Here is a 14,000-nt window from a genome sequence, read left to right on the forward strand (position 1 = left end):
GTGTGGTGTGTGTAGCGGAATAATTAAATAAAATATAAGTTTATTCACTTAATGAATAAAATTCTGAAATTCAGCTTTATTCAGTGATTGATTTTCATACATTATTTCAAATGTTTTCTTCAATTGAAAATTTAACTATATAATTTACTTTATTTCATTTTATTTATTCAATTACTCTTCAATATTTTTTTATTTTTAAATAATTCTTCTTATCCTCGAGAACTAATCTTTGGCAGATTTATTGGTTCTCGACTTCTCATTTATAATTCATTCGTCATTCTTCACATTTCAATCATTTGCTCTCTTGTTTGTTCATCTGTTTTTCTTTTACATTCAGTTTTTCAATACATTCATTTTTCATTCTCACACAAATCGCCATTTAGTTGCATTTCAGTATTTCTTGCAATTTTGGATTTTAGACTTGAAAAATTACTTGCATTCGCACTTCACTTCGATTGCAGACATCATTTTTTTCTTGTCTTTAAGATGAATTTGAGAGCGCAAATTTGAAAGAAAAGAGCCTCTGAAATATGCATTACTACCAGGGCTGTGACCGGACAGTATTTTTAAAAAACAAGGCAAGACAAAGACATTGAGAGCTGAAGACAAGAGCGAGACGAGACATTCAAAGAGCATGTCTGAGACATCCGAGGACAAGACGAAAAATTCGAGACGAAAACGAGACCATGACCGAAACCTCAAAATTTGAATAAACCAATGAAAATTAAAAAAAAAATCAGATTTCAGTTGAATTTTTATTGCCTTAATTTGAATATATGTTTATTTATATATGTATCAACATATGTTAGTATGTGTACACATGCACAATGCATATATTATACCTTTGTTTACATGTACAAAAGTACAGGGACGTATTATATACAAGATGATTTGAAGCGTGAAAAAACGATTACTTTGCTTTTACCATCTGACTGATGTGAATATCTTGATTATGTCGTAATCAAAACAGTTTAGAGCTTGTCTCGAGACGAGATGTTGTCTCGAGACGTAACAGCTCTGATTATTACAATGTAGAACCACTGCAGCAAGCAACATGCTGGACAAACATAAATAAGATGGTACAACTAAACATCCTTGCAACACTTTAATCCATTTTTCTCTAATTTTATTTTTCTCAGATCATCTATGGGAGGATGAGAACTTTCGGAAAAAACCTGAAGGTTGGAAACGAGGGATGGAGAGAATTGTCGAACTTGAGAAGAAGTGGTCAAGAAAAAGAGACCAATAAAATAGACAAATAACTCAAGGTAAATCAATGTGGTTTTAACCTTTGAGACTACCAATTGAATTTTCAAGGACGAAGAATAATGGAATGATGCGTATGCTACACGGTTATTCCATTCGTTCGTTCGTTCGTTCGTTCGTTCGTTCGTTCATTCATTCGTTCGTTCATTCATTCATTCATTCATTCATTCATTTTCATTCATTCATTCATTCATTCATTCATTCATTCATTCATTCATTCATTCATTCATTCATTTTCATTCATTCATTTTCATTCAATCATTCATTCATTTTCATTCATTTTCATTCATTCATTTTCATTCATTCATTCATTCATTCATTCATTCATTCATTCATTCATTCATTCATCCATTTTTTAATTATTCGTTTGTTTTATCATTTTCTATGTGTTCAAATTAAAATTATTCTTCCATTTGTACTTTGGATATTTTTTCTTTCATTTCTCTCTCGTTCACTCAATCATACGTTTGGAAAATCATCAGCTTGGAGTGTTTGCCGTGTGACGACGACGACAACGACGATGATGATGATGGCTGGGGAGGCGGGGGAGGCGGGGGAGGGGGTGTTGATAGTGATGTTGGGTGAAACGGCGGTGATGATAATGATGCTGGTGGGTTTGGTAGCAGTGACGTGTGTTTGAGACAGGGTATTATCGGCTGTTGTTGTTGTTGTTGTGGTAGTTGTTGGATTGTTGCCGATGATGTTGTGGTTGACGATGTCCTTGACTGGCCGATGGATGATAGTGGATTGAAGTTTTGTTGTTGTTGTTTATTGTTATTGACATTTTTTGTTGTTGTTGTTGTTGATGACAATGTTGAAATCACTAAAATTACTGTTGTTGAAATTTTCAATGTCGCTAAGATTGTTGTTGATGTTGTTTGAGAATACGGCGTCCCGTATCACCATCGGAGTCGTTGAAAGTTGATCAGCTTGTTTCGTTGCGTTTGTTGTTAATAGAGGTGCAGTTGTTGTTGTTGTTGTTGTTGACGATTTTGTGTTGAATGTGTAGGTCGTGTAATTGTCACTGGTTAGCAGACGATACTCATAGGTGTGCGGTGCTTGCATGACACTGGGTTGTTGTTGTTGTTGTTGTTGTTGCTGATACAATTGTTGAGGTTGTTGCATGCTGTATCGTTGTTGTTGTTGTTGGAGAGGAATGTGTTGTTGTTGTGGCTGCAAGTTGCGCGCGCAACTGTTCTTGAAGAAGCAGTATGATTCTTGATTGTTGTTGATGTTGGCGTTGTATGTCTCGTCAGAATCCTTCTGCATGCGTTTCACAAGAGAAGCCTTATGCCTGTAAGCGTGTTGTGTGTGTTGTGATGTCTGTTGGTGTGGTTGTGTGTGTTTGTTGGCGTGTGTTGTTATGTCTGTTAGTGTTGTTGTGTGTGTTTGTTAGTGTGTTGCTGTGTGTTGTTGGTGTGTTGCTGTGTTTGTTGGTGTGTTGTACTGTGCTACTGTTGTTTACAATCTCAGTTCAAAAAATTGGTTTACCATCTTGCTTCAAATCTATTTTTTTACCAATCTATTCTAAATGCATTTTTAAATTTTCCTAATTTTTTCTAAATTTATAATAAGTGACGTTAATTGCTTTTATGTTAAATACTTTCTTTGGTCTCTGCATTACACTTTGTTTTTGGTCAGATTAACAGTTACCATTTTTGCTTGCAGAAGGGGACGAAGCAAAGATATTTGTTTGCCAGACAGGTTTAACTTTTGCCGGCTAATCAACTAATTCAGCAGTTTGAATTTTCAACTTTCAGGTGCAACACCGTAATTAACTTGTAATTCATCTGTTCATCCATCTAAATCCATTTTTTCGTCCATCCAAGCATCTATGTACTTATCCATGCATTCATCCAAGCATCCATAGCAAGCATTCATGCATTTATGCATTCATCCAGGCATGAATATTTTTGATCAAAAGCGGGAAAGTAAAAACAAAAATAATTCCAAAGGAATGCCTAAACACGCACATGTCAAAGCGTAAACCGGTCTAAATGACGTCATCACAAATATCACGCATAACAAATTTTCGCATTTTAAGCGAGTGCACTGCTAGTCGAATTTGTTCGGTGGTTGTTTTGTTGTTGTTTTGTTGTTGTTCGGTGGTTGTTTGGTTGTTGTTTGGATGCTGTTCGGTGGTTGTTTTGTTGTTGTTTGGTTGTTGTTCTGGGTGTTGTCAGGTATTTCTAGAGTTTGGTTGTCAATAGTTGGATGAGTTTGTTGGTTGAAGTTTTTTGAACGTTTTAAAATTTATCATGTCATTTTTAACGTGTGTTATTGCCTGTGTTTGGTTCTTTTTAGATTTGGTTTGTTTTGTCTCGTGCTTTATGTGGCTGTTTTTTTTATGATCAGTAACTTTTTGATAATTTTCAGCTATAAATGCTGGTTGTTTTAACTTAAGATTCACTCACCCGTGTCTCTTGACATCAGCATAATTTATTTTAATAAATTCATTAACAATTTTAAGGCATGTTAATTAACCAGACAACATTTTAACAACTCAATTCCCCTGCAGTTCGGCATTTCAGGAACCGCTGGACACCGAATATCTTCTGTAACCCTGTAGCCCGAGTGTGCATACGTGCGGAATAAAAAATTTCAAACGTGAACACGCTCCATTGAAGATTTCTTTGCATTCATAACATCATTAAGAACAATAGTGCTCCACACAAGAGTACAGCTCTCTTAACGGTTCAATCAACTGCATATTTTGTGGCTACAATGTTTGACTGCATTTTTCTGCTAGACAGTTTTTGAACGAGCTTAATTGCCTTCACCAGCCAACTTCATTTAAGAAGTTTAACAGCACAAACAACATCATCTGCTATTTAAATAAGGTTTAGAATGTGCAAAAAACAACAACACTCCTGAAACAAGTAGACACACACTCACACATACACACTCACACACACACACACTCACACATACACACTCACACACACACACTCACACACTCACACACACACAATAACACACACACGGACGATGTGGTAGGCAATTAAGAAAGGAAATATCATGAAGGTACGTGAGGCGTGTAACATTTAAACCGGGCGATGGAGCGTGTGATGGTCTCCATTGCATATCTATCTTTTCTTCCTTTGCGTGTTAGGATTTCTCGTGTTATTTGTTGTACTGTTATTAGTGCCTTATTTGCTGCTGCTGTTGTTACTTCTACTACTACAACAACAACAACTACTACTACTACTACTCTACTACTACTACTACTACTACAGCTACTACTACTACTACTACTATTACTACTACTAATACTACTACTACTACTACTAATACTACTACTACTACTAATACTACTACTACTACTACTACTACTACTACTACTACTACTACTACTACTACTTCTGCTGCCACTATTACTACTACTGTTAATTCTAATTATACTATAATATTTTTTTTAATTATTTTCAGGCACGAGCAATAGTATTTTATATCTTAAAAAACTTGAAAAAAAAAAACATTTTGTGTAGAAGAACTTTTATAAAAATTCATCAAAGATTTCAAGTCGGTAGTGCAAAAATTATAAAACCCTGAAAAAGTTGAATCAACTCAGACGCAAGTAGCGAGCGAGATATTTATTCTAAATTTCAATTACAACTGTCCCTTTGGGTATATCACCAGTTCCTAAATCCCAAATACAAACGGAGTCACCAAGTCGGATAATTCGTAACTGACCTGTATAGATTATGAAAAAGGATGGTAGAGAGAAAGTGACAATGAATGCGAAAGGTACATGGAAGCATATTTTTGTTATAAAATAGCAGTATACATTTCTAGGCCGAAAACATTTGACAAATCTAAGTAGGGTATGAATAAGAATTGAACTATAGTTTATTTTTCAAATTATTTTATTGGCTGAACATGAAAAGATGCGGCTTATAGGTTGTGAGGTTATCAGTTTTTGGTTTAAAAAAATTTTATACATTAAAGTAAAGATGAATGGGAACTGAACAAAAGACCGTTGTTCGAATTTATTTGATTGGTTGGTTGACACCTACGTATTGTGTGTGTGTGTGTGTGTGTGTGTGTGTGTGTGTGAGTGTGTGACAATGAGTTGAGAATAAAAAATCATTCAAAAAAGTTATTTTTAAGAAAGGATGCCAAATGGTAATTATGTAAATTAAAAAAAAATTGAAATTTTTACATCTTTTTCGGTTATTTTAATGTCTATTTAAAAACAACCTCATCCGGAATGTGTACATGGAATGGGAGCATTGGCGAATCCGAATTAGAACGGAGTGAAGGTGACTTCACAATTCGAGAGTTGACGTTTTTTTCATTTGCTAATTTTCGTTTCGATAAACTGTGCAATGAGATGGTTTTCAAACTTCTACATTTTATGATCATTCTTTCTGATTCGCTGCCTACTTTATTGTAAACTTATTTTATTATGTATATAATATTATTCTGTTGTATTTATCTATTTATTATATTACACATTTTATTATATCCTAGATGGAAACTTCATTAATTTCTCATTTCGGGATCTGGTGGGATTCCTTCCCTATGGCCTGCCACTCTATTGGTGGATCCGAGAATAGTAATGTAAGATCATGGAACCCCGATAAACTATTTAATAAAAAAAAATAATTAGAATGCTAGTTTGAAAATTTATTTCACGTTAGTTAAATTGGAGAAAATTATTTCCTTGGCTGGAAAGAATGGGTAGAGCAAGTTTAGATGTTGCGGTTGTCATTAATTCCAATGTGATGGGAGAATTTAGAAAAGTGGGTGAAACTTTTAAAAATTACGAAAAAAAAATCGTCCTGGGTCGAAATCATCTTCAATTTTACTTTACAGTCATCACGTTTTTCGTCATCATCGCCATCAATGTTATACATCACCATCATCGTCGTCGTTGTCATCATCTTCGTCATCATCATCAGTGTTATGTTATAATCATCTACTGTATGGTCATCTATGCCACTCTCCTATTAAAATTGAACACTCGTCAAAATAGTCCTGATCATAATTATCATCATCATCCGCATCATCACCACACCACTTCTGTATCAAAATCACCCCCACAACCACCACCACCACCACCTTCACCCCTTTCACAGTCTCCACAAACACATACATACACACACTTACACACACACGCACACGCATACACGCATCTCATCTCATCTCAGACAACTCGCATAAATTTTAATTGTTCTGCAAATGTTGGTAGTTAAGTGTAAGGAGGACAATCGCCCACACTGAGATCAACCATCTACTAAACGTGAATTAATACATGGTGTTGAACACAAACACACACACACGCATACACGCACACACACGCACGCACACATTCACACGCATATACACATTCACACACACACTCACACACGCACACACACGCACACAATTGTTACAACTATACATATTTGAACCCATCAACAAATATTCAATATTTTGAATTATTGGCAATCATACGTGAACTTTTAGAAATAATAACCCACATTATGTCATCGTGCAGTGGCGTTCATGATAAATGACACACACACACGCGCACAAAAAAAACACACGTTATTATTATAATTATAGAAAAACACATACACACAAACACACATAAATATTAACACATATCAAACACACACACATACCATGGCCTACTTATTAAGTTAAGCTATTTCACAAAACACAAATTTTTTAAGATTCTGATGGAGTTAACGTTTACCATGGGTGATGATGATGATGATGATAATGATGATGATGATGATAATGATGATGACGACGATGATGTTAAAGATGAGGATGATGATGATGTCATTGATGATGATGATGATGTTAAAAATGTGGATGATGATGATGATAATGATGATGATGGTCATGACCGGTATGATAATGATGATCGTCAGCGCCCATCTTGGTCATGGTATGAATTGTCTGATTGAAGGAACAAACATGATGAATTGACGAGTAAGTGATGTCATCCAGGCGGTCAATGATAGAAAGAACGAATGAACAAATGAATGGATGAGTGAGTGAGCGAATGAATGAATGAAGAGTGAATGAATGATTGAATAAAGGAATGGCTATGGCGTGATCATCATCATCGTCATCGTAATCGTCGTCATCATCATCATTCTCATCAGTTTCAAACTTATCATTTTGATTAGAACTCGTTGTTATTATTATAATTTTTATTATTATGATTCAAAAGATAATAATAATAATATTAATTATTATTATTTTTATATTATAAAGAAAATAATAATATTATTAATTATTATTATTATCTTTATATTATAAAGATAATAATAATACTAATAATTATTATTATTATCAATCATCATCAGCAGCACCACGTATCCATCCCTTTCATCATGGAGATGAATTGTTTGAAACATTGAAAGAAAGTTCTTTTTCCAGTTTTGCAATTAATTTGTTTTTGTGCGTGCGTGAGTATGTAGGAATGTATGTGTATCTGTATATGTGTGTATGTAAGAATGTATGTGTGTCTTGCCTTTGTGTATCTGTGTATGTAGGAATATATGTGAGTCTTGTGTGTGTGTGTGTGTGTTTGTGTGTGTGTGTGTTTTATATCTTACATGGAGCATGTATGTGAGTACTAAATTTTCTAACTCTGATTGTTACTGGTTTTGTACGAATAAAAATTGTACTTTAAAATATTTTTCTACCTTTTTTAAAAAACTTTTTGAATTAATTTAAAAAATTGTTCTATAGATGTTTGTAAAATAATTTAATAATAATAATTTCCTGTAGACCGATAAAAATAATTTAGTTTTTAAAATGTTTGAGCAAGTTAGCTCAGTAGGTAGAAGTCTGGCGTTGTTGTTGCGCGGTGGCATGGTTTGAATACTGTCCGTCCGAAACTCAGACATGTGTGTGTGTGTGTTTGTGTGTCTATATTTGTGTGTGTATGTGTGTGTGAGAGTGCGTGTAGTGTTGTGTGTGTATGTGTGTGAGAGTGCGCGTGTGTGTGTGCGTGAAGTATTGACTGGATAGTGTACAGCAATTGTGGCATGAAATTTAAAGTATAAGTAGAGAATATGTGAACAGTTGTGTGTCAAAATTGTATGCTAATAATGTGGCTAATGAGATTCATGTGAGTGTGCCAGACGGAAGTCTTCCAGTTAAAATATCAATTCAGGTGTCTCCCGTCCGTCCTCATGTAAATACTTCTTTTAATTCATGGAAATGAATTTTTGTATTTAATTAATTTTAATTTGTGCCAAGTTTTATTTGCAGTCTCGCCATCATTTTCAGGTATTTGGATTGTTTGAATGAATGGTATGCCTCACATCAGAGCCAACAATATATATATACTCCTCAATGTTTTTGCTGTGGGATAACAATTTTCCAAATATGTTTATTTATAAAAATGTTTTTAAACAACTAGATTTTTGTTTCAAATTTATCTCATTTTTAATATTTTATTGATTTACGTGTAGGATACTAACAGAAAATTATTTGGCAACTGGCCAAAGAAATAGACCTCTTCGGTGATTTAAAATGGAGCTATCAAATAAAAACACAAACGAAGTTATGTTAAATAGTTTTGCAAACATTTTAGAGGCAAAAATATACCCAAAACATTTTTGTTAAAGGTAAGAAATATTTTTCAGCACAAAACATGAAAAACACACAAATGAACCTTTAAAACATACTTCAAATCTAGCAATATCAAAAAACATTTCAACTGAAATGCTCAAAATCATTGAACTGACTCGTTCGAATATAAAATTTTCAATCGTCATCATCCCCGTCATCACCATCATCTTTTTCATCATCATCATATTCTTCATCACCATTCTTTACCATCATCTTCATCATCTTTTTCATCATCATCATATTCTTCATCAACATCTTCATCTTTATCATCTTCTTCATTGTCATCATATTTTTCATCACCATCTTCCCCATCATCATCTTTTGCATCATCATCATATTCTTTATCACCATCATCTCACCATCATCTTCTTCATCTTCACCATCTCCCATTTAGCCAGACGCCAAAATAATCTCGAGTTCATTCGCGCCATATAACTCGGCCTGAGCAGTGTCTTCATGATCTTAATCCTCAATTAATCGTCATTAAGACTGCCTCCAGAATTATATCCCTTTGTTTGTAGAAATGTTTGACGGGGCTGGGATGTGGTCCCAAAACCTTTCCATATTCACGCATCAGTTGACATTCACATAAACATGCATGCATGGATGATCCACACATACATGCATGAAAAGATAATTCACATAAACATGCATGCATCCTTCATGCGATTAATGTCTAATTCTCATTGTTAATATATGTTAATATAATCTGTTGATAAAAACTTTTTTAAACTCGGTAAAATTACTGAATTAAATTTCGTTACTATAATTTAACAGGATGTAAATATTTAATATGCCTGAAGTACATTTCATTAGTAATCTACACACACACACACACATACACTCACTATTACACACACACACACACACACACACACACACACACACACACATGTACAAACTACTACACACATACACTCAATCGTGATTGAGATTTTAAAAAGTTCACCATATCCAGTATCACGACAAAAATCTTCCACCACACTCTACAACACGAAAATTATTCTCCGCCATATTCAAAAACACTCTCAATCCTCTACAACACACCAGGCCACAGTAGTCCACAACTGGCCACACCAGGCCACCACAACTGGCCACACCATGCCACCACAACCCGCCACAACATGCCACCACAGAACACCACAACTCGCCACCACAGAACACCACAACTCGTCACACCACACCACAACTCGCCACACCACACGACAGCAAGCCTTCAACTGTGAAATGTAACCTGACTTGAAAAATGAAGCGATCGATAGATGGCAACTTTGATTGATGGCTCTTGTTCAATGTTGTTGTTTATTATTTGTTAACTTAGTGATTATGTTTCAATGTATTCATTATAAATCATTTCATCATTATTTTCGTCGTCCTCGCTGTCACTCCTGTCACATTTATCTTAAAAACAATCTTTCATTACGGTTATTTATTTGTTGGCGTTTGTCGTTGCTTTGTTGTTGTCGTTGCTTTGTTGTTGTTGTCGTCGTTGCTTAGTTGTTGTTGTTGTTGTTGTTCAGCTTTACTGTTTAGTTGTTTTGTGTGGGCCGGTTGAGAAAAAGTTAAACAAATATAAAATGGCAAAATAAAATTTTTATCTGGAAGTACAAATATGAAGTAACAGATTCAAACTTTAATCCAACAATGCATCTTCTATATTTCAATTTTTAACCATCGTTATCACGAAATGATGGGCCCATCTGCAAGGTGACATTCATATGCAAATTCCTCCAAATTGCCTTTTAGTTACTCTTCAATTCAGATTGTTCCAGGCTTTCGAACCGTATTTATCAAATATTTAGGTGACTCAAGCCACGTTAAGTTAATGATGCTTCATAAAACATGCTTTCACAAAAATATCATAACCTAAACACACACACACACACACACACACGCACACACGTACAAACAAGACCACGCACACACACACAACTGTTCATTAGGTACACATAATTTTGATTCAATCCAATTTTATTTGTAAAAAGAAAAAGAAAAATTGCTAACAATTTAAATGTGAACAAGCCTCAGAGGCCATTCATCAGTGTTGGATCCAAAATTGTTCAGTGGGGGATGATAATTTTAAAATTCTAACGCTTCATTTTGCTGATTCCTGTAATTCCGGTGTTAATTCCCATATCGGTGTGAAGAGGAATGGTTCTCAAAATTCTCAATTCAATTAAACCCTCTTTGGATAACTTCCGTATACTTTTTAAATACATTTGACAGAATCTTCGTTAATTTCTTCTCTCATGGTCTGGTAAGGTTAGCTTTCTTTGGAACTGCCATGGGTGTACAACAACTAAGCAACTAAAAAATAAACCCTGTAAGGCTGAAAGAAAAGTAGTTAGGAAGTTCAATTCTGTCTTTAACGCATCGCTCTCTTTCTCACGCACACACACACACATGTACAGCACGCACACACAAACAAAAACACACAAACACACACGCACATACAGGCCAACAATATGGAGATATACAAACATTTACAATCAATTAGAACATCACAGTTAACAAACAGGCGTACACACATACATTCACGCACATATTTTCCTCTGAGATCTTTCCAAAGGGCCCTTACAAACAAACAAACACATACACGCACATGCACAACACACATACGCACAGGCTTATGTAGGAAAGTGCATTTTATAAGAGGTTCTATTAGAAAAAATTGTGGAATAATTTTCTCATAATGTGCTGCCTCTACTGATCGATCATCGCTAAATGAGAACTATTAGTAGGCATTATGCGGCTGTCTGTGCGCGTGTATGTGTGGGTTTGTGTGTATGTATGTATGTATGTATGTATGTGTATGTTTGTGTAAATTTGTGCATGTGTGTGTTTATGTTTACGCCTAATTTGTCAGTTATGTGTTTATGTTGTATTTATTTATGTTAAATGTCACCATAAAATCTGCTTTTTGAATCATAAAAAATTCACTTTAAATGCTTTATTGATATCACTTATTGTTCATACATTTTGTATTGAAATACACCCTCAAGTTTGTATCTTAACACATACACATGTTTGCATCTGCACACAATATCTTTCAAGCAGCGAATGAAATGAAGTGTATGTACTAATCAGACAGAACTGTTTGTTATTTTAGGACAGCAATTAATCATCATAGAAACAATTAGTTCTGTCTGCGGTAGAGCCGGTAGAGATATCTTCATTTCACTGTACGTACATACACAATGAAGTTCTCGTAAAAGTGAAGTTGTCTCAGTGCTACGTTGTATATAGTAATTTAAGATTTTGCTGTTACTTTTGGTGATCCATCACTCATCCTCACGATCGATCAGTCGACCAGATGCATTAAATCCATGCACTAGCATGTTCGACCTACGAACTTGCTGGTCAGTTAAAAAAATGAAGCTAGCCGGTCACTATTAAGTAATTAAATAACAAGCTAACTAACAAACCGGGCTATCAATAGCCAATCAAACCATCAATCAATGAATTAATCAATTTAATTTAATTTATTAACCAACCAAATAGCTAACCAATCAACCAACCATCCATCCAATCAATCAACCAACCAACCATTCAACCATCCAACCAACCATCCAACCAATCAACCAACCAGCCAATCAACCAACCATCCAACCAACCATCTATCCAACCAACCATCCATCCAACCAATCAACCAACTAACCATCCAACCAATCAACCAACCATCCATCCAACCAACCATCCAACCAATCAACCACCCTACCAACCAACCAACTAGCAATCCAACCAATCAACCAACCATCCATCCAACCAACCATCCAACCAATCAACCACCCAACCAACCAACCAACTAGCCATCCAACCAATCAACCAACCAGCCAAAAGGCCAGCAAATCACTTCACATGCTCTAATGAGTACGTAATTGTTTGGTGGCCACATATTTCTTCCATGGCCAATAACGTGTGAAGAAAAAAGTATGGGAGATAAAAACTAAGAAACAGAAAGTTGAAAAAATACAAAAAAATACAAAAAAAAATACAAAAAAAATACAAAAAAGGAAATACTGTTGGATGGAATAAGAATGTGACGAAAAAAACGAAGACTCCTCAAAATTATTGTGATGTCTGCAAAATATAAAATAATGAACATGTCGACAGTGAAAATATTGCAAATTAAAAATCATGCAAACATGCATACAAACGAACACAAACAAACATGCATCCAAACAATCATACATACAAACAATCATACATACAAACAATCATACAAACGAATAAGCACATAAACAAACAGACAGAGAGACAGAAAGACAGATAAACACACAAACAATCAAACATACGTACAATGATTGTCCTAATCCATACGCGTTGATTAATAAATGTGATGAAGCAGACATAAAGATGCAAGCGTAAGAGTTGACGTACAACACTCAAACATTCAGAAGAATGGACAAACAGTAAGACAGGCTTTATTTAATATATTTGTATGTCTGTGTAAATATGTTTGTACATACATATGCAAATAGTACATACATATAATTATAAATACATACAAACAAACAAACAAACATCCAAACATACATTTTTTTTCGGAAATATTTCATCATGATTAGAAAATTTTTTTCAAATTTTAATGATTTTCTTTTCGAAAAATATTTCCAATTATTTGAGAGAAATATTAATTATTTGATTGTTTGTTAAGACAAAAATATATGGCTCATGCACAACACACAAATACATACACACACATACACACACACACACACACACACAGAGATAAACACACATTCTTACACACACACACAAACGTGGAGCTGGTTTCTTGCCGTTCAACTGGTTTAAAACTGTTTCAGTTTCTTATAAAGCACGCGCCGTAAAAAATGAAAACACAACGTGGAAAATAAGCGGACACAAAAAACATCCAAAAACAACATCAATTTCATCAACAACATCAATTTCAACAACATCAATAACAATATCAACAACAACATCAACAACAGCAATTTCAACAGCATCAACAAGAGCACAACAACATCATTATCAACAACATCAACAACAACACAACAACGTCATCATCAATAATAACATCAACAATAACATCAACAACCACAACACCATCAATTTCAACAACAACATCAACAACATCAACATCAACAACATCAATTTCAACAACATCAATAACATCAATTTTAACAAAA

General features: G+C 34.5%; 2 protein-coding genes across 2 annotated transcripts; both read right to left on the minus strand.

Annotated features, from left to right (window-relative positions):
- Positions 1 to 429: 429 nt before the first annotated feature.
- HELRODRAFT_177685 (hypothetical protein) lies at positions 430 to 1,056 on the minus strand (the record flags this gene model as incomplete). The annotated part of the gene is made up of 2 exons (XM_009025828.1): positions 430 to 762; positions 934 to 1,056. The coding sequence occupies 2 exons, from the start codon at positions 1,054 to 1,056 to the stop codon at positions 430 to 432; spliced, it is 456 nt and encodes a 151-aa protein (XP_009024076.1).
- Positions 1,057 to 2,040: 984 nt separating this feature from the next.
- HELRODRAFT_177686 (hypothetical protein) lies at positions 2,041 to 3,792 on the minus strand (the record flags this gene model as incomplete). Its single annotated transcript, XM_009025829.1, has 2 exons — positions 2,041 to 2,589; positions 3,751 to 3,792. 2 exons carry the CDS (start codon positions 3,790 to 3,792, stop codon positions 2,041 to 2,043), a joined length of 591 nt encoding a protein of 196 aa, XP_009024077.1.
- Positions 3,793 to 14,000: the final 10,208 nt, after the last annotated feature.

This window comes from Helobdella robusta, assembly GCF_000326865.2.
Source record: "Helobdella robusta unplaced genomic scaffold HELROscaffold_43, whole genome shotgun sequence".
NCBI classification, from domain to species: Eukaryota; Metazoa; Annelida; class Clitellata; order Rhynchobdellida; family Glossiphoniidae; genus Helobdella; species Helobdella robusta.